General features: G+C 49.0%; 1 protein-coding gene across 1 annotated transcript in view; it reads left to right on the top strand.

Annotated features, from left to right (window-relative positions):
* Positions 1–20,997, top strand: part of nbas (NBAS subunit of NRZ tethering complex) — a 194,115-nt gene that overhangs the window by 13,391 nt on the left and 159,727 nt on the right. Inside the window, exons 12-20 of the mRNA XM_061241597.1 lie at positions 3,490–3,628; positions 3,986–4,051; positions 4,865–4,993; positions 5,716–5,779; positions 8,986–9,179; positions 12,760–13,017; positions 16,912–17,037; positions 17,864–18,015; positions 20,516–20,653. Coding sequence (XP_061097581.1) covers positions 3,490–3,628; positions 3,986–4,051; positions 4,865–4,993; positions 5,716–5,779; positions 8,986–9,179; positions 12,760–13,017; positions 16,912–17,037; positions 17,864–18,015; positions 20,516–20,653 — 1,266 coding nt within the window. The remainder of the gene's footprint in view (positions 1–3,489; positions 3,629–3,985; positions 4,052–4,864; positions 4,994–5,715; positions 5,780–8,985; positions 9,180–12,759; positions 13,018–16,911; positions 17,038–17,863; positions 18,016–20,515; positions 20,654–20,997) is intronic.

Below are 20,997 nucleotides of genomic sequence, written 5' to 3'. Positions count from 1 at the left end.
AAAACTCATCAACAGCTTTCTGTGATTGGTCAGAATATATGTCCAAATCCTTCCAAATCGACACGGCCACTGAAAGTCCACACCATGGGTCAGACTGTAGCCTTAGCATCGATATAGCAACAGGAGCACTTTGCCTCGGACAGCACCGGTTTACTGGTGTCTACCTGGGACCACATCAGAACCCCAGACAGACACATTAATTAGAGAGAATGCTTAGATTGATATATGGCAAGTTGACCTATGTGTAAATTATTTGAATGCGATTTCATGGATTATTTGGTGAAACCGTCTTGTTTACGAAACACTTCGGACCCTCTGAGCACTGAATACTCCACTACATGAGGAGGCTGCTCGCTGCGCTTTTAGCTTGAGCGACCTGAGCTTATTGGGGTTGGCATCTCTTCTTTCTGAGAACAGTCGTTCTGTTTCTGCTACAGCGGTGGTTTTGCTCTGAGTCTAAGGAGCACAGACAGCCGTGGCCTTTCTGTGTTACTGCTCTGTGAGGTTAGAGTGATGATGAAATACTGTCTGTTCAATCTCCCTACCGTGGTGCAATATCAGACTCTCCCATTGTCTCTCCCACAGAACAGGCCAGTTGGGAGGAATGCTCTTTCAGGTGTTTTTTTTGTTGCTGCTGCTGTTGCTGGTGTTGTTGTTGGTGAAGGCCTCTGGTCAGTTTAGCATCAGGGAATACAGTCGCTAACGTTGAGGTGATATTGAGGTTTACATTACATTACATTATTGGCATTTGGCAGACGCTCTTATCCAGAGCGAGGGCCCAATGGCTGTGCGGATCTTATTGTGGCTACACCGGGATTAGAACCACCGACCTTGCGTGTCCCAGTCATTTACCTTAACCACTACGCTACAGGCCGCCTGGTGGTTTAAAGATGGTCTGTTCCATCTCCCTCTACTATACTGCAATATCAGACTCTCCCAATATCTCTCTCACAGAGCAGGCCATTTGGGAGGAGTTCTCATTCAGGGTTTTTTTTTTTTTTGGCTACTGTTGTTGCTAAAGGCCTCTGTTCAGTTGAGGGAGAGGGAATATAGTTGCTAGCGTTGAGGTTGAAATTGTGTCTGTTCAATCTCACTCTACTCTGCTGCAATATCGGACTCTCCCAGTATCTCTGCCACAGAACAGTCCAGTTGGGAAGAATGCTCATTCGGGTGTGTTTTTTGTTTTTGTTTTTTGCTGTTGTTGTTGCTGTTGCTAATGGCCTCAGTTCAGGTTAGCTGGAGGGAAGAGGGTTGCTAACGGTGAGGTGATATTGAGGTAACAAATCCACTGATGGTTGTTGTTGTTGCTAAAGTCCTCTGTTCAGGTTAGCAGTATAAAAGAGGGTGGCTAACAGTGAGGTGATGTTGAGGTAACAAATCCACTGATGGTTGTTGTTGTTGCTACAGTCCTCTGTTCAGGTTAGCACCATAAAAGAGGGTGGCTAACGGTGAGGTGATGTTGCGTTAGCGGCTCCGCTGATGTAGGGACGTGAGTGTGTAGCGGACGTCCACGTTAGCCGCCGCCAGTCTCCTGCGAGACGGCGGTGTGAGCCATCGCAGGTGATTATCTGCGGAAGTCTTAGTGGGCTGTCGGCCCGGCAACGACGGCCGTCCATCACCGCCCCGCTCAGGGGGGCCGTTTCCGGGCGTTTAGCCGGAGGAATGTCATCTTACGCCAGGCTTATTTCACTCTTTTACTGCAACATTATCTGCTCGCTGATCACGGAAATGACACGGGGCGGCCTATTTAAATGAATTAAAGCACAGAGCACTTTGTTTCAATAATGTCACACGGATATGCACATTGAGTTATAGTTTAGCGATATTTGTGTGATAATTATGGTTGTCTCCTGAGCACTGAGTGCCCGAGTGTCTTAATCTGGCTGTAACGCGTGTGATGGGACTGTCACCCAGCAGGGGGCGCTGGCGGTGAGAGATGCTCGGTCCCCGCAGAGCTGGGAGATCCGGTCCGGTGTCTCCTAGTGCGTTCCCGTCTCACGCCGGTCTCCGGTGTGTTCCCCTCGTCACCATTAGACCGTTCTCTCCATTCCTCCCCTGCCTTGTTCAGGCTCAAAGTGTGGTTCATTTCCAAGCTGATGCATAAAATACAATGGATCCCTCCCCATCCTCTCTGTCTCTGTCTCTCTGTCTCTCTGTCTCTGTCTCTGTCTCTCTGTCTCTCTGTCTCTCTGTCTCTCTGTCTCACTGTCTCACTGTCTCTTTGTTTCTTTGTTTCTCTATCACTGTCTCTCTCTGTCTCTCTGTCTGTCTTTTTCTTGCTCTGTCTCTCTTACCCTGTGTCTCTCTCTGTCTCTCTTACTCTGTGTCTCTCTGTCTCTCTGTCTCTCTGTCTCTCTCTCTCTCTCTCTCTCTCTCTCTCTCTCTCTCTGTCTTGTCTTCATTAACACGGTTATATGTTCACTCTGCGGGTTTAAGGGTCGGTCGTCAGCCGGGCCATAAAGCTGGCAGGCTGCGTGTGTGAGAGTAAAGTGAACTCCCCTCCTTCCCCTCCACCTCGGCCCGGCACACTCCCGCCCACCCCGACGCCGCAGTTCCTCCCGGCCACCACCAGAGGGCAGCGTCGTCCCAGAGGCTCGTGTGCACGCGAAACTTGTGTTTTCTTGTTGTTGTTCGTTTCTCGGCGTTTTTACGGACTTGTTGCGCCGGCCCGTTGCGCTCGGCGTAACTGCCACAATTTGAATAATTGGAGGCGGCGCGGTCGTCGTCGCCGGCCTACGTTGTCGCCCGTCAGCGCGTGCAGGTATTCCCGCGAACGGCGTTATCTGGGCCCCGCACTCGTCCTCCCTGTTCGCCGGCACTGCGGAGGCTTTCCGAAAACACCCCGCCGGATTGTCTGAGAAAATCCTCTCGCCTCAATCCCCTCTCCGCTCCCACACCTGCTTTGTCACGGTTATTGTGATAACAAGTTTCAGCTCTTAGCGTTTTTCACATAATGTCTTTTTTTTTTTTGGGAAATGAATTATGGCGAAACGTATATCTTCTGACAGCGTGACTCTGGTGCGGCGGCAGGCCCCGTGCCAGGATTAAGGCCCGGTTCTGTGTTTAATCAGGGTTCTTCCAGGAACACCTACTGCGTATCGCGCGCACGACACTAACAAGCCTATTTAAAACCCTGTCTGCCGGAGCCCGTGTGGGAGAGCACGGTATTCATGCCTTAAGCGGAACGTCACCTTCCTTCTTAAGAGCGCAGGATCCCGAGTGCCTGAGGCTGAACACCGGCAGGACGTATGAAAACATGACCTTTCACCTCCATGAAGGTCGCACTCTAAAGGTCAAAGGTTAAAGTCGGGCTCTGTTGTCGGCAGTGGACTGTAAATATTAGTGAATGTGGACTCGAGTGTTCTCCAATGGTGGTCTTCACCTTTGTGTGTGTGCGTGTATGTTTTTGTCTGTGTGTGTGTGTGTGTGTACACATTTGTGTAATGTGGCGCAGGGTTTAGCTCTCGGCTGATGATGCGTTTCTCCCAGGCTGCTGCTGATTGGCGGTTGCGAGGCCGGGGAGGAGGAGTCCTCAAAGGCCGCTCGCTGTGGACTGACGGCCTGGAGGGCTCTGTCCGGAGCCCCGCACTACAAACAGGTCACCAGCTACGAGGACGACATGGCCTCGGTACGCCCCCGCTGAATAACACATGCCCCCTCCCCCCTCCCCCCTCCCTCCCGGACCCTGCCCGGAGTTCTTATCATCTCTCCTCTTATTGCGTCTCAGAGGGCACCTTTCTGCCCTTTATTTTATTTAACCCTGTGAAGAGCAGGGCTTTTTGGAATGTTTTATTTTCTTCTCTTCAGCATTCCAAGTCAAGCGTTCTAGAACGCCAGTGCTCTCAGTCACCAGTAGCGATTGTGACATCAGCATTAGAATGTTCGGTTAAGAACATTCCTGGTCTCAAGGCCGTATTTGTGACCTCGCAGCTCAGAGGGTTAATGTGTGGCTCTGGATTCAGTCTGTTCCTCTGTGCGCTTGCAGGCTCAGAGACGAGGCTTCTTCAGGATCCCCAGCCTGCGAATCTTCGGGGGCCAGAGCAGCGAGAAGGTACGGCCCCGCCCGTTTATCTCAGGCCCCGCCCGTTCCTCTCAGGCCCCGCCCATTTATCTCAGGCCCCGCCCGTTTCTCGCCACCTCTGCGAAGCTGAAGGGTTTGATTTTTAACACCAGATTTGGCAACTGCGTCATCACCCATGTTTATGTTAATGTTTGCCCACAAACGTGTGGGATCTTTGTACCTGGTGAACGAACGGGAAAATCACAGGGCGAATACAAAAATGAGGGACTGCGTCAATGATCGCATGAGGATGTACATGAATGGGTGAATTACTGGGTGAAAGCATGTCTGTGTGTGTGTGTGTGTGTGTGTGTGAATTCAACCATGAATGCCTGTGTGAAGTGAGGGAATACGTAAACAACACGCACACACAGACACACACACAGACGCACACGTTTTAGCCGGGGTGATAATTATACATGGGCTGAATGAGACACAGTGACATAGGGTGTGATTACGCACCCCCTTGTCTTTTATAGCACTGCTGTAAAACCAGTTTGTCTTTTATGGTGATTGCGATGGAAACGGAAGCTATGCCGCACAGCAGCTTTTGGTGCAGAGCAGCCGATAGCGCTATCGATCCATCCGTCTGCCTGCTCTCCGTCTGTTAATCACCCCTTCATCCATCTGTCCGTTCACTTTTTCCCTCCATCTCTCCATCTGTCCATCCGTCTATTTGTTCATCTGTCCATCCGCCTGTCCGCTCCTCCATTTACCCCTCTGTCTGTTCGTCATCCATTTATCTGTCATCATCCAACCCTCCGTCCATCCCCCCATCGTTCCCCCAATGTCCCGTCTTTGCAGGACGGAATCTTCCGGATCAGCCTCTCTCCCGACGGTTCGCTCCTGGCAGCCATCCACTTCTCGGGCCACCTGACCCTGTGGGAGGTCCCGTCCCTCCGACAGAGAGCGGGGTGGGCCCAGGACTTGCAGGTAAACCCCTGGTCCCCTCTCCTGATCTCAGACAGGTCCTCTCTCAGGTCCCCTCTCCTGATCTCAGACAGGTCCTCTCTCAGGTCCCCTCTCCTGATCTCAGACAGGTCCTCTCTCAGGTCCCCTCTCCTGATCTCAGACAGGTCCTCTCTCAGGTCCCCTCTCCTGATCTCAGACAGGTCCTCTCTCAGGTCCCTTCTCCCAGTCTCGCCTTCCCACGCTAATGCTATGCAGCTAATGCTCATGCTAAGTGAGATGTCAACTAATTTAAAAATGTGATGAATCTTTTTATTAGTTTCCCCCCTCTTTCATAGAGCTCATCCTTGCACTAGAACAGTGTTTTAACAGATACCGGACCATAGAGCCCATCCATGCACTAGAACAGTGCTTTAACAGATACCGGACCATAGAGCCCATCCACACACTAGAACAGATCCTTAACCAGAACCAGACCATAGAGCCCATCTTTGCACTAGAACTGTGCTTTAACAGATATCAGACCATAGAGCCCATCCATGCACTAGAACAGTGCTTTAACAGATACCGGACCATAGAGCCCATCCTTGCACTAGAACAGTACCATAGAAGGATCAGCCCCACAGCAGCCCTTGATGAATCTTTGACTTCAATTGTTGGGTTTTTGCTGCTTTCTGATTTGTTAGCCATGTACCGTCTGTCACGGGCAGATAGAAACCCGGCTCAAACGCTTCTCTTCCCCGCAGCCCGGATTTGATGAGATCAACCCGGAGTGGAAGAATTCACTGGAGAAAAGGAAGAAAATAAAAGGTACCGGCTTTCTCTGGAACCAAAATGGAGTGCGGTGTGTGTCGTGCGTACAGTCAAGCTGAGAGGTGAATTAATTACACCAGACACTTCTCGAGTGCAACGGAAACTAGGGGAGGTGGGGAGGGGGGGGGGCGTGCTTGAATTATGAAAGGCTGTGGATTCATCCTGTGATTTTTCCATCTGATTTTAATGCTGACTGGGGGTTTGTTCTGGGCCTTTCAGAGGTGGCTGAACACCCTCTGAGAGAGTTCTGAGTGTTTCCGGCGTTTTTTTTTCTTTTTTCCGGCGTGTGATCGCAGTACAAACGTCGCATGTTTAATCGCGCCGTGTAAACGTTATCTCCGCAACACGGAGGAGGTGAGCGTCTTCGGCAAATCTTGCAATCCCACATTAAACATCCCATGAAAGAGCTGTCTTTCACCGCCGTAAAACCCATTTCAGTACACGACGGCTCAGTTGATTCTTAAACAACTTAAAAGGAGCTCGGAGACTAAACGCTACACCGTCGGAAACAAAAATATAAATAGAAAAGTTACTTTGCGAGCGGTAAATTAAAAACTCGCACCAGAGGACTCTGGCCGTCAAGCTGTGGGGAATATAAATTAATATCTATAAAAGAGAAAGGAATAAGAGGGTTTTTTTTTACTGATTTTCTTTTGAAAGATGATGTGGGAAGAACAGAGTCTTAATTTCAGTTGATGAGTGGGGTAATATCAGTCATCGTTAAAACGTGGCTTCGCCACGATGTGCTAATTGCGAGACTGATTAATGAAATAAAAAATGATGAAAGGCTTGTTTTTAAACAGAAGACAGGTAGAATTGTCCACTGATTATAATTACTGTACCTCCCGAAGATGGTCCCCTCTCGAGAGCTGGTGCGATTAACGCTGATTAAACATGTAGACATGATAAAGTGCGGTCTAATTACATCTATCTATTATCCCTTTCTTTGAGGAAAACAAATGATATCTTTGGGTACAATATCATAGGTTAATGATCTACAGAAAAGGTTGATGATGCGTAAAATAAAACTGGGAAACTGCTTGTAAAATTTTAAGATGGGGGCTTGTGTTCATAAAACACCTTGAAGTGGGAGTGCTGATCCTCTGGCCACTTTATTAGGTAAACCTGTACACCAGCTTGTTAATGCGAATATCCGATCGGCCAATCGCGTGGCGGCAACTCTGCATAAATGCATGCAGGGTCGAGAGGTTCAGTTGTTGTTCAGAGCAAAGAGTGAAGAGATGTGATTTAAGTGAATTTCACCATGGAATGATTGTTGGTGCCAGACAGGGTGGTTTGAAACTGCTGATCTCCTGGGATTCTCACGCACAACAGTCTCGAGATTTACGGAGACTGGTGGGAAAAAACAAAAGAAATCCAGTGAGCAGCAGTTCTGCGGGCAAAAACGTGTTGTTAATGAGAGGGGTCAGTGGAGAATGGCCTGACTGGTCAAAGCTGACAGGAAGGTGACAGTAATTCTGATAACCACGCCTTACAACAGCGGTATGCAGAAGAGCATCTCTGAATGCACAACACATTGAACCTCGACGTTGATGGGCTACAGCGGCAGAAGCCCAATAAGAAGCCCAATAAAAAAAAAGGCAAATAAATAGCCTTGCAATAACTCCAGACTTGGCTCTGGCTGTGTGGTGAACCTGTGGAATGGAATATTCTGCCACACACTGGAAATGTCAGGACACTTTTGAGAATATAATTAAGCCGTGTGACACGAGAGGGAGGGCTGTCAGCACGGCTGTGTTTTAGCCGTAAAGGTAATCGCAGCCCTGCTGATATACAGTCTCGCAGCCTGACCTCGAGTGCGATGCGGCTTTCATACCGCAGGTTTACCAGCCCAAAGACTCTCTACCAAACGATGATTGAGACAAACTGTTATGACTTTCTTTATTTGGCTCCGGCCAACATATATAGTTCCTTCAGGATTCCATTTCAAATTATTATTTAAGCAACATATCAGCCACTCTCCAACAACCAATGAGAATGTAAACAAAGCAAAGTTGTATTTTACAGTAAAAAGCAGTCAGGGTACTAACCAGAACTAACCGTTATGTAATTCTAAATCTATTTCATGTCTCGTATATATAAGTAGGTTAGCACTGTATTTTAAAATAATATTGAAATATTAGGAAATGTCCCATATGTTGTTAAATGAGGCATTATCTATTCTGATCTTGAGAAAATATAATCTTTAATTCATATCATTAAACCGTGTGTTCCATTTCCATAAAGATGGCTCTATTCTCTCACACATAATGATGGTTCTGCAGTCCCACTGTATGGAAATCTCGCTGAGTATCTTGAGTATCCCAGGGAGGATCTTTGCTTAGTGGGAACAGGAAGTGATGCGTATTGTGTTAGTGGCTTAGGTGCTTGACTGGGACCTGGAAGGGCTATTGTGTAGCCTCAATAAGATCAGTCTCACTGTTCAGCAAGGCCCTTAACCCCACTTTGCTCCAGGGGGGATTGGCCCCTGCGTAGTCTAATCAACTGTACTGTAAGTTGCTTTGTATAAGAAAACATCACCTAAATAGCTGCTGTGTTTGAATGAAGCCAGCCTCCCTCTCGCAGGAGCAGTACTACCCCCTGTTAGCCCACCAGGTTAAATGTGTGTGTCTGTTGATGAACCCACAGTGTCCCCTCTCTCTCCCCCCAGATAAGGAGCAGTACTACCCCCTGTTAAATGTGTGTGTCTGTGGATGAACCCCATGGTGGCCCCTCTCTCCCCCCAGATAAGGAGCAGTACTAGCCCCCTGTTAAATGTGTGTGTCTGTAGATGAACCCCACGGTGTCCCCTCTCTCTCTCCAGATAAGGAGCAGTACTGCCCCCTGTTAAATGTGTGTGTCTGTGGATGAACCCCACGGTGGCCCCTCTCTCCCCCCAGATAAGGAGCAGTACTACCCCCTGTTAAATGTGTGTGTCTGTGGATGAACCCCACGGTGTCCCCTCTCTCTCTCCAGATAAGGAGCAGTACTACCCCCTGTTAAATGTGTGTGTCTGTGGATGAACCCCACGGTGTCCCCTCTCTCCCCCCAGATAAGGAGCAGTACTAGCCCCCTGTTAAATGTGTGTGTCGGTGGATGAACCCCACCGTGTCCCCTCTCTCTCCAGATAAGGAGCAGTACTACCCCCTGTTAAATGTGTGTGTCTGTGGATGAACCCCACGGTGTCCCCTCTCTCTCTCCAGATAAGGAGCAGTACTACCCCCTGCTGGACGTGAGCTGGTGGAGTGACAGCGCGGTGATCCTGGCTCGCTGCTCCGGCTCTCTGACCGTGTCCTCCGTGCGCACGCTGAGGAACCTGCTGGGGAAGTCCTGCGAGTGGTTCGAGCCCTCGCCCCAGCTCACCACTGCCCACGAGGGCCGCTTCCTCAGTCTGGAGGTACAAACTCTGCCCCTGTACCCCAATAACTACCCCCATCACTCACTCCTGCCCCTTTACCCCCTATAACTACCCCCATCATTCAGTCCTGCCCCTTTACCCCCTATAACTACCCCCGTCCCTCACTCCTGCCCCTGTACCCCCTATAACTACCCCCATCACTCAGTCCTGCCCCTGTACCCCCTATAACTACCCCATCACTCAGTCCTGCCCCTTTACCCCCTATAACTACCCCCCTGTCCCTCAGTCCTGCCCCTTTACCCCCTATAACTACCCCCCTGTCCCTCACTCCTGCCGCTGTACCCCCTATAACTACCCCCATCACTCAGTCCTGCCCCTGTACCCCCTATAACTACCCCCATCACTCAGTCCTGCCCCTTTACCCCCAATAACTACCCCCCTGTCCCTCACTCCTGCCGCTGTACCCCCTATAACTACCCCCATCACTCAGTCCTGCCCCTGTACCCCCTATAACTACCCCCATCACTCAGTCCTGCCCCTTTACCCCCTATAACTACCCCCCTGTCACTCAGTCCTGCCCCTTTACCCCCTATAACCACCCCCTATAACTACCCCCCTCCGGTCACTCTGTCTGGAGGTAAAAACCCTGTCCCTTTACCCCCTATACCTACCCCCCTGTCACTCAGTCCTGCCCCTTTACCCCAGTCACTTAGTCTGGAGGTAACACAGGAACTTTGAAAACAAATGTTTTCATTCTGTGAAAGTTTGAGTTTGAGTAACCCCCCCCCTCCTCTCCACCAAATTTCCCTTCAAAGCACCATTGATGTTATTCGTGATTTTTATAATTTCACTACGCCCGTAATTTAAGCGTACGCACTGTTCCAACGTGCGGCGGGTGGGACGTGCATGGGGCGGCGGAGTGAGCTGAATTGATCCGGATCCAGCTGTGCCGATCCGGCGGTGTCCGTGGTTACGGAGCCTCACGGCGAGAGTTTGTCTCTCCGCCGCTTCATCAAAGCACAGCACGGCACGACCGGGGTCACGGGGTCACGGGACGCACGCGGAAAACATTACGCACTTCATATCCACATTCATACCCGTCTCAGAACACACTGCACTGCAGAAACCGAAGAAAATAAGTCACTCTTAAGATGCCTTTTAGTCTTATACTTTATCTACATAATGTCTTATCTTTATAACTTTTTGGTAAATTAGACAGAAAGATTGCCAATCAGGTGAGACAGTTTTACTCATTTCAAGATTTTCTAAGGGGGTAAGACCATGTCCCTTGTCAAGAAAAAAGTAACTTAAAACTTGAGTGGTGAAAAAAAGATTTTAAGTCTCATTCAAAGATGGTTCGCAATGGTTGGCATTTATATGGCGCCTTTATCCAAAGTGCTGTACAGTTGATGCTTCTCATTCACCCATTCATACACACACTCACACACCAACGATTGGCTGCCAAGCAAGGCACCAACCAGCTCAGGGACACTTCAACACAGCTGGGGCGGGGGATCGAACCGACAACCCTCCGACTGCCAGACGACTGCTCTTACTGCCCATGGGCCAAAGACCAAAATGATAGACTCAGTGTTGCAGTGTGCACCTGATACCTGGAAAAATATTCACTGAAAATCAACTCCTATATCCAATGAATAGTGTACCTTTAATCCTAATAGAGTACGATTAGCATTAGCAGTGATGCCAGGTATCCGTTAAAATACTTAAAAAAACGAAATAATATAACTTTATAACGCGGTGGTCATAAATGCACTGTGTGTGCTTGGGAGACAGTGTGCTAGAACGTTCTAGCAGGAGGAGCTCGGCGAGTTTTGGCGGCCGGGGCGATTCGGCGAACAGATGAGGAGTTTGTGCGAAGAGCCAGGACGCTCTGGCTCCAGCTGCCACGGTCCGGCCGGCTGTGCGGGAGAACGGAGCGTCCCACCGGGCTTCTGCCCTGAAATATGTCCCATAAACCGCAAGATGGCCGCCGTAATTGTATTCGGTTTGTTTCAGGGTATTTTTTTCTTTTTTCTTTTTCTTTCTTTTTTTTTTTCTTTTTTTTTTTTTACTAGGCAGTTATCACCTTCTTAATTACCGCTATAAAAGCGCGTGACAAATCACCAACCCCGTCTTTCTGGGGAGAGGAGGACAATAAAGAATTGATAATTAAGAATTTATTGCTTCGAACCTCTCAGGCGAAATTCCCCGTTCCCGCACTTTTCGGTTCTTGTCCGATGTACGAAATATTTAAAAAATCTATAAATAAAATTATTTCAGGGGCCTGCATAGGCGGTGCTCACGGAGTATTATACAGTATGTATTCAGCGTTTCCGAGTCAATAGCCCCTCATCTCATAGTAGAATAAGAGTGGCCTGGGGAATGCCTTTTTGTCTTTAAAGTGCTATTGCTTCTTTTAAGAATGCGATCTGACACTCTCTTGTCAGTGTTTACTAGGTGGCATAAATGCATGTTGCTTCTTGTGTTATTTGGGGTGAACATTTAAAATTGGAATGGCCAATGAGCATAGAGGTATCGGTATTAAGGTTTGGTCATGGCATGTTCCAGATTACCGGGGTTGGCTCATCATCCAACCAATTCCAGCCACGGCAGTTGCCCGTTCACTAATTGGTGATTAGTTCCCATCTCTTCTCACTTCTTGCTATGACTGCTCCCACGTTGGGCCCACATCGCCCTCAGTAAGTGCTGATTGGCTGTTCCGAGCCCAACCTCTCCCTCGGTTTCAGCTTTGATTGGGGCGTCTTTGAGCTCGGCTCCTCAGTGCGAGTTCTGATTGGTTTTCCCTCATGGTCCTCCTCCTCCTCCTCCTCAGTGTGAGTTCTGATTGGTCTTCTCCTTGGGCCTGCCTCCTCAGTGTGAGCTCTGAGTGGTCTTCCCTCACGGTCCTCCTCCTCAGTGTGAGCTCTGATTGGTCTCCCCTCATGGACCTCCTCAGTGTGAGTTCTGATTGGTCTCCCCTCATGGTCCTCCTCAGTATGAGTTCTGATTGGTCTCCCCTCACGGTCCTCCTCAGTGTGAGTTCTGATTGGTCTTCTCCTTGGGCCTGCCTCCTCAGTGTGAGTTCTGATTGGTCTTCCCTCACGGTCCTCCTCCTCTGTCTGAGTTCTGATTGGTCTCCCCTCACAGTCCTCCTCCTCTGTCTGAGTTCTGATTGGTCTTCCCTCACGGTCCACCTCCTCAGTGTGAGTTCTGATTGGTCTCCCCTCACGGTCCTCCTCAGTGTGAGTTCTGATTGGTCTCCCCTCACGGTCCTCCTCAGTGTGAGTTCTGATTGGTCTTCCCTCACGGTCCACCTCCTCAGTGTGAGCTCTGATTGGTCTCCCCTCACGGTCCTCCTCAGTGTGAGTTCTGATTGGTCTTCTCCTTGGGCCTGCCTCCTCAGTGCGAGTTCTGAGTGGTCTTCCCTCCCGGTCCTCCTCCTCAGTGTGAGCTCTGAGTGGTCGTCCCTCATGGTCCTCCTCCTCAGTGTGAGCTCTGAGTGGTCTCCCCTCACGGTCCTCCTCCTCAGTGCGAGCTCTGATTGGTCGTCCCTCACGGTCCTCCTCCTCAGTGTGAGCTCTGAGTGGCCTCCCCTCACGGTCCTCCTCCTCCTCCGCAGTGCGAGATCAAGCTGGCGCAGAAGAGGCTCCGCCTGGAGAGCAGTGCCTGCGAGGACGATGAGGGCGAGGACGACTCTGACTCGGAGGACGAGTCCTCCGCCCGCGCGCGCTACTTCAGCTACGTCAAGCAGGGCCTCTACTACGTCACCGAGATGGAGCGCTTCGCCCCGCCCCGGAAACGCCCGCGCACCGTCACCAAGAACTACCGGCTGGTGTGCCTGCGCTCCACCACGCCCGAGGAGCTCTACCAGAGAAAGGTACGCTCCCCTGGCCCTCCTCCTGTAGACTGAGGCACGAAAACCCCTAGTTTGACCCCTAGTCCTGGAGGGCCGCTGTGTCTGCTGGTTTTCGGGTTGTTCTCAGAACCTGTGGTGCATTCAAGTCGTTGATTGGCTAAAGAATCGACACACCTTGTTCTGGAGGCCTTGATTGGCAGCTGATTGACAGGAAACCTCAAAAACCAGCAGGTACTGCGGCCCCTTGGGGATTCAGTTTCACACCCCTGGACTAAGGCAGCCCATATACAAGCCATAGAAAGGGCTGGGAATCACAATGCATTGCGACGGTTATGTGTCTTGAAAAATGGTCATATGATCAAATGCTGGCGAAACATCCATCTGTTGAGGGTGATGTAACGTGCGGGTGGCATCCGCCCATAAGGGGTTAAAGAGTAACTGCACTCTTCGTTTCAGCCTGGCTCCACCTTCTACACAATTTTTTAAATGTGGATTCTGGGGTATATGTATTACAGAAACATTACATGTAATATGTATCATAATATGTCAATATGTATTTCATCACTCTAAGCCATAGCAGTTTGCCTGGTTTGTGGTTTCCCAGTGGCGTTGGTGCAGATCACAAATTATGTCACAAGTCATCATGGTGCCTCTGCCTGCTCTCCCAGGCCTCCTGTGTTGGCCCTCCCGATCCTCTTTGTAGCTGGATGAAAGCAGGATGGTCATGGTCAGGGCCAGGCTTATGACAGGTAGCTTTTGATCAAACTGAATATTGTGCATTAGCAGGCCAGAGGTGCTGTCTGGGACGGAGTCAGAGAGACCTTTGGAACCTCTCAGGGCCAACATTTTCGACAAGCGGGCGGACCCGCAGTTCGAGTCTCTGGCACGAGGCTTTAGTCTCAAACCCACCGGGGCTTTCTGCCCAGAAAAATGGCTACCATCAAATGCAGGTAGCATTTCTCACTGGAAATACAACTAGCATCAAATACTGACAGCATTTCTCACTGGGAACATGGCCAGCATCAAGTACAAAAAGTATTTCTAACTGGACATAGCTCATGACGCTAGCATGAGATACGGATGGCATTTCTCACTGGAAATACAGCTAGCATCAAGTACAGATAGCATGTCTTACTGGAAAAATGGCTAGCATCAAATACAGATAGCATTTCTCACTGGGAATACAGCTAGCATCAAATACAGATAGCATTTCTCACTGGGAATACAGCTAGCATCAAACCGATGCTAGCAGCCTGCAGTGAGTAACAGCCTCATAAGGAAATAATAGGTAAGGTGATGTAACAAGTGTCTTGTGATAAACAAAATATGAAGAATGAAAAATGTTATTTGCTGAGGAATGACCATGGAGGGCCGAGTTCAGTCCGTCATTTCAAAGCCTGATGGCGGTATGCACACAACGCTGGGCCTGTCTGATTGGGATTCCGCTTCAGGAGCGACTCAGTCGCTTTATTCGAAGGTGCGTTATCATCTAATGTACAGAAGGGGTGGCCACTGTTCTGTGTTAGCGCTGCTATAACTCAAGGGGCTATCAAGCTGGTTCCTGTAAATGAGAGTAATTCCAGCAGCCGCGGTTCTGATGCTAGCCGTGGTCATTAAGCCGTGCCAGAGGGATGGCGCTCACTGAACCTAGATGGCCAGCTGGTCTTATCGGATCGGTACTGCGTAGGCCGAATTACTCTTGAGAGAGCTGTTCTTCCTGTGTCAGGCTGAAAGGTAAGTGTTCTACTGGTGCGATATATATGGCTTTTCATGACCATGCTATCATGGCTTTGGCTTGACGTGTTATATTTTGGCCTGAAAATGGGAGTTGTAAAAGATGGTCAACTTTTCATCTTTCAATTTTTAGAGCGGAGGTCTCGCAGACAGCTCCAATACGTTTTTATTTTACAGTGACAGGCTATAACGTAAGGTGACCCTTCCCTTAACTGAAATCGGACAGGGAACTTTTCTTTATGAGCGCGACTGTGATTTGTGTGCGCCGTGTGTTTACGTGTGTGCGCTTGTGTGCGTGCATGTGTTCGTGTGTGTGTGGGCGTGTGCGTGCGTGTGTTTACGTGTGTGCGCTTGTGTGTGCGTGTGCGTGAATGCGTGTGCGTGCATGTGTTTATGTGTGTGCGCTTGTGTGCGTGCGTGTGCGTGAATGCGTGTGCGTGCGTGTGTGACACTGTGTGCGTGCGTGTGCGTATGTGCAAGTGTACGTGTTTGTGTTTGGACAAGGTGTTCCCACACTGAAGTCTACACTCTTAGCAAATGTCTCCCTGGCCCAGCGGTTAAATAGTTATGGGTTTCCACCCGAGTCATTCTGTGTTTGTGCTGTCACACATTGTACTCGGTGTCAAGGGCAAACAGAATAGTTATTAGCCTGGAGCAATTGAAAGCCATTTAATGTGTATCTATTTTTATGTCCTTTACATCCTAAGCTTAATGATCGTGCCGTCAGATGCATTCTCCAGCAATTTGGGCTCACAGACAGCGCATTGGAAGGAGCTGTCAGCCTTGTTTGTTTTGGGCCTTGTTTATGACAATAGTTTGAATTCGCCTAATGATAAATCACGCTGAGCTGTTTTTTTTTTACCCAGCATTCTCTCCCTGCTCTCTCGCTTCGGGCGAGAGCTCCGCGTCTAAATATAATGAATCCATTGTGGGAGAGAGGCTCTCCGCGTGCCAGTTTGATGTAGGTCGAACCCGGGCGAGTGTTCGGGGCGTAGACGGGGGGTCGGTGATGCGAACGCGTCTCTAGCCCTCGCCGTGACCGTTTAAAAACATGCTGAAGCGGGAGTTATTCATTTTCTATGGAGAGCCTCGCGGTCCAGGAGTTAAGGTGCTTTCAGGTTTAAGGCCCATTCATTTTCTATGGAGAGCCTTGTGGTCTGGGAGTTAAGGTGTTTTCAGGTTTAAGGCCCATTCATTTTCTATGGAGAGCCTTGTGGTGTGGGAGTTAAGGTGTTTTCAGGTTTAAGGCCCATTCATTTTCTATGGAGAGCCTCACGGTCCAGGAGTTAAGGTACTTTCAGGTTTAAGGCCCACTCATTTTCTATGGAGAGCCTCATGGTCTGGCAAGTACTGTGTATGTTTGACGGTTCTATATTTTACAGATCTGCCCACGCGAATCAACTGTGTCCTCGCATGGCTGACAAAACTAGGATCGAACTTTCAAACTAGGTGTTGCTGGTAAAATATGAATCAAGATTCAGCAACTGTATCGCTTATTTCCTGCCTCAAATGTCTTCGGAACATTTTAGTGGACTGTTTAGGAGAAATAAGAAAAAGTCTGCCGTATTGTTCTGTTTTGCCAAAACAAACAAAAGCAGCGCTATCCAATCGGGTGCCAACAGTGTTCTGAGGTAGACTACATGCCTCTTTTTATTGGACCCATGGAGCCATCTATCAGACAGAACCCTCCTACCCATTAAACTGAGAAATTGGGAAATTTGGGAGGGTGGGGAGTGCATTTGACTGATGCTGAATGAGGAAGGGGAAGTGGAGCCGTGGCCTATGGCTGTAGGGGGGGTGGAAGAATATCTGCTGATTCCTGAAAGGGTGATGATTGAAGGGGACCGAAAACTCTGGAGCACAATGACGCCTAATCTTGTAAAATCTTGTTTTCCATGAAGAGGATGGAAAAAGAATTTCTGTGAAAATACATGTATTATTATTTTCTTTCGAATGTATACTTTAAGATGTGTTCGTATGGTTATGAAGAATTGGCTAAACCCAGGATAACATTTACACCTGTTCAGCAAGGCCAAGACCAAGGCCCTTAACCCCACATTGCTCCAGCAATGTCCCCTGCGTAGTCTAATCAACTGCAAGTGGCTTTGGATAAAGGCCTCCTCTAAATAACTGTAAATTAATAACTGTGATGTAATGCGAATGCTTGTCTGAAACTTTCAGATCGACAGCGAGGAGTATGGGGAGGCCTTGTCGTTGGCTCAGGCCTACGGATTGGACTCGGACCTGGTCTACCAGCGGCAGTGGAGGAAGTCCACCGTCAGCATCGCGTCCATACAGGACTATCTGGTACGTACTGGGGGCGGCCGAGGCCCGTTGCCATGGAGAGGAGCGACGTTTCGGCTCCGTGGGAAGGGTTCTTCTTTTTGTTCTTCAAGGATCAAGTTTCCCAAATGTACCCTGAAAGTACAGCGATGTTCTCTTTGGATACAAATGAGTGTGCTTTCCAAGCAAAGAAGTTGCTAATTAGTTGTATTTTGATGGCTAGGGGTGTAGGTTTACGTACCCCAGTGACAAGCGTTTGTCCCTTTTTCGGCACTTTTTGTACCTTTGTTTCTGTGAGTGTTGCGCGGTTTCTGCGGGTGCTAAACTGGTTGCCATACTGCGTGCCAATTTGTTGCTAAATTTGTGTTGGAGAGTGTTTTCCCTCCTCACAGTGTTTCAAAAGTACCTCCCAAAGAATGGCACCCCAAAAAAAGTCCTCCAAAATAATGATCTGTGTCTTCCCCTTGGGTATAATTTGTTCTCTCTGTAGGATGTGTATTAATTAAGCCTATAAAAGAGTGCCTGTGTGTGTCTTTGTCTCTGTGTTTGTGTGTGTGTGTGTGTGCGCGTGTCCATGTCTGTGTGCCTGTTTGCTTATCTGTGTGCATGTGCCTGTTTGCTTGTCTGTGTGTGTGTGTGCCTGTGTGCCTGTGTGTGTGTGTGTCTGTGTGCCTGTGTGTGTGTGTGTGTGTCTGTGTGCCTGTGTGTGTGTGTGTGTCTGTGTGCCCGTTTGCTTGTTTGTGCGAGCGTGTGTGTATATGTGTCTGTGTATTTGCATGTGTGTACCTTTGTGTTTGTCTGTGTGTGTGTGTACATAACGTTTCCCCGGTGGTGCCCCTGTGTGTCTCAGAGCAAGATTAAGAAGCGCTCGTGGGTGCTTCACGAATGCGTGGAGAGGGTTCCGGAAAACGTGGACGCCGCCAAGGAGCTGCTGCAGTACGGCCTGAAGGGCACGGACCTGGAGGCTCTCATCGCCATCGGCAACGGCGAGGACGGGGGCAGGTGCGTCTCCGTCCGCCGGGAGAGCGTTCACCCCTCCGCGGTGTCATTTCACACGCCATTTTACTACCACAGCTGCCACTCTGTGTGTCCGTAACCGCGAGGGAGACCAGTATTTTCCAGTACTTTTTAAAAATTCGAAACCGATTCAAATCTTTTGTCAGTTGCGGCGCGGGGGTCTGCTGCTGTAACAGCAGAGCTGAAGGCCAGGACAGAGTTTGAGCGCTGCTTCACCGTTACCTCCCCGAAAAATACAAACGAGTCCCAAGACGGTGGCCGAGAGACCTCAGCGATTCCCCTTTCTCTCCCTCGCTGTTTATTTAGTGGCCTCTTCCGCTTTTGGACAGAGGGAACGAGAAACACCTGAAATAAGGGGGGTGGGAAACTTTGGAGAAAGGCATTGAGAAATGTGTCGCGTGCGATTAGCCGGACGCTAAATCCGTTACCGTGAAGCTTACAATGAAAGCAAAAGCCTGCAGCCTACATCTTACCAAGCCACGAATGCTGTAAGTAATATAGGCAGGAATGGGAATTTTAATGGCAAAAATTCCCCCCGACCCAGATAAATTTCACAGACGCGGACGTGCCTCGCCTTTCAATTACATGAAAAAATACCGTGACTGTGTAGTGCTTTAAAAAAATAAATAAAATAAATTGAAGAAAAAAAACTAAAAACATGGACATTCAGTTAGCAGGAGTGCTGTTTTGCTTGAATTTATAAAAAGTGCAATGTGTGTGTGTGTGTGTGTGTCTCTGTGTACTAACTGCACATCTTCATTGTGTGTGTGTTTGCGTTTGTGTGTATGTATGTACATCTTCAATTTGTGTGTGAGTGTGTGTGTGTGTATGTATGTAGAGAGAGACTGTGTGCATGTGTGTGTATGTATGTAGAGAGACTGTGTGTGTGTGTGTGTGTGTGTGTGTATGTATGTAGAGAGACTGTGTGTGTGTGTGTGTGTGTGTGTGTGTGTGTGTATGTATGTAGAGAGACTGTGTGTGTCTATGTGTGTGTGTGTGTGTGTGTGTCTTCTGTGTCTGTGTGTCTGTCTATGTCTGTGTGTGTGTGTGTGTGTGTGTGTGGTTGGCCTCCTCCAGATTCCGTGATTGATAATTAAATAACACCAAGCGGTTCACAGGAGAAAATAAAGCCGTGTCCGTGTGGCGCTGGGCACACACTGAACCTGCACACGGGCTCTGACCTCATTACCGCCTGGCTAATTTCCCTCCCTCTCGCACTGGCATTCGGAGTGTCACAATTAGGCCCGCTCCAGTGTCACAAAATGGCTGCCGGTGCTGGAACGCTCCCAATTTGTGATGAATTTCATTACATCTCACAAAATTCTGCCCCGCACTGATCTCTACCTTATACTCAATATATGCAAATGTGGTTATTTAGGTTATTTAGCCAAACAAAAGGATTTGTAGTCTCACACACACTGAGGAAGTCATGGCATTTGTGTACAGACCTGGGTCAAGAACGTATTTGCTTTGGATTCAAATACTTTTCTATGCTTTAATGAGCCTGAGTCTGGTGTATTGGAACCTATAATCCTCTGAAAAAACTTATGAAATCCTCGATTGATCTTGCCCGGTGCACGGAAAAAGCATTTGAAAACATTTGTGCATGTGACCCAGGCCTGTTTGTGGACAGCATGTAGTATTATTGACAGTGTAGATGGATGCTCAGTGGTTTTACGTACAGTAGGCCTGAATTATGAGTGCCGCATATGATTATCAGTACAGCAATCAATTTTTGCTTGTGATTGATACGGTTTTAGCTTTCCCTTGTACCGTTTGTCAACCTGAACCGAGGTCGTCTCTCCAATAGCTGAAACTTCATAGGGCAATATGTACCTCAGTGTTCTTACTAGATTTTTTTTATTATATTATCTTAATACGTTTAAAAGACAAAGTGCCCGACGGCGGCTGCCGGTGTCTTGTAAAGCTTCTCTAAAGGGGAGCTCAGGCAGAAACCCAACGCTCAGTGAAATCCTTTATCCCTTTGTAAAATATAAAACATTCCTATAAGCGCGCCCGCTATCGGCCGATCTCGCGGCGGGGAAAAGATGTTAATTCATCAACGATATCGGAGCGCCTTAGCCGCTACGTCCGCCGACACGGACGGCGTCCCGCCGTTTCAAAAGGCGGGGACGGAAAGCCTGTTAAAATTCAGGGGGAGATAGAATTCTTGGGTTTCGCTTTTGCCTACCTGATTATTCTCCGCCTGTCTTTCGATAATAAAAAGCAATCCCATTTCCACACTTCACAGATAAGTGCGAATAAATCTATAGAGGTTGCGGCTCCGAGGCAGGCCCCGAGCCTTCGCCTGGCTGCCGAACGCGGCCATTTTGACAATTTAAAGATGGATTTTGTTAATCTGATATTGACTCTGCCTCACAAAGGCTGTTTGGCGCATTTATGAACATTGATTTTTCTTCCTTTTTTTTTTCCCCCTCTGTTTTCCGATCCCTCCCTCCCTCCCTCTCTCCATCGCTGAATGCAGATTCATCCAGCCCGGCGACTTGGACGTGGAGGACGTTCCTTACGAAGACTTCCTCTCCCCGGGAGAGGAGCTGCAGAGGAAGAAGGAGACCGAGGCGAGGAAGAGGCAGGAGCTGCTGATGAAGGTGGACTTCGGCAGGTAAAAATGGAGGGCCCGTCGGGAGGTGAAGCCGATGTATCGGGAACGGTGCGGATCGATAACGTCATGTTTGTCGTCGCAGTGGGTAGACAAATCTGGAGCCATGTAATTTTGTGTTTGAGAAACGATTTAATGCCTAATATGACGTTGTTGCTCCTGCCGTCTATGATGAAATCCGCTAGCATAGCACTTAGCATCATACCAGAAATGCCATTCAGCGACATGGAGGATGGACTTGAGCAGGTAAAATGGAGGGCCTACTGACCCCCCCCCCAGCACAACCCGATCCACTGGGGCTGAGGGGGAGGACCGGCCCACCCACCTCACCAAACCCCCTTAAGACC

Source organism: Conger conger, chromosome 5 (genome assembly GCF_963514075.1).
Source record: "Conger conger chromosome 5, fConCon1.1, whole genome shotgun sequence".
In the NCBI taxonomy this organism is placed as follows: Eukaryota; Metazoa; Chordata; class Actinopteri; order Anguilliformes; family Congridae; genus Conger; species Conger conger.
The sequence above is the reverse complement of the archived record's forward strand: the minus strand, read 5'-3'. Positions and strand labels throughout refer to the sequence as shown.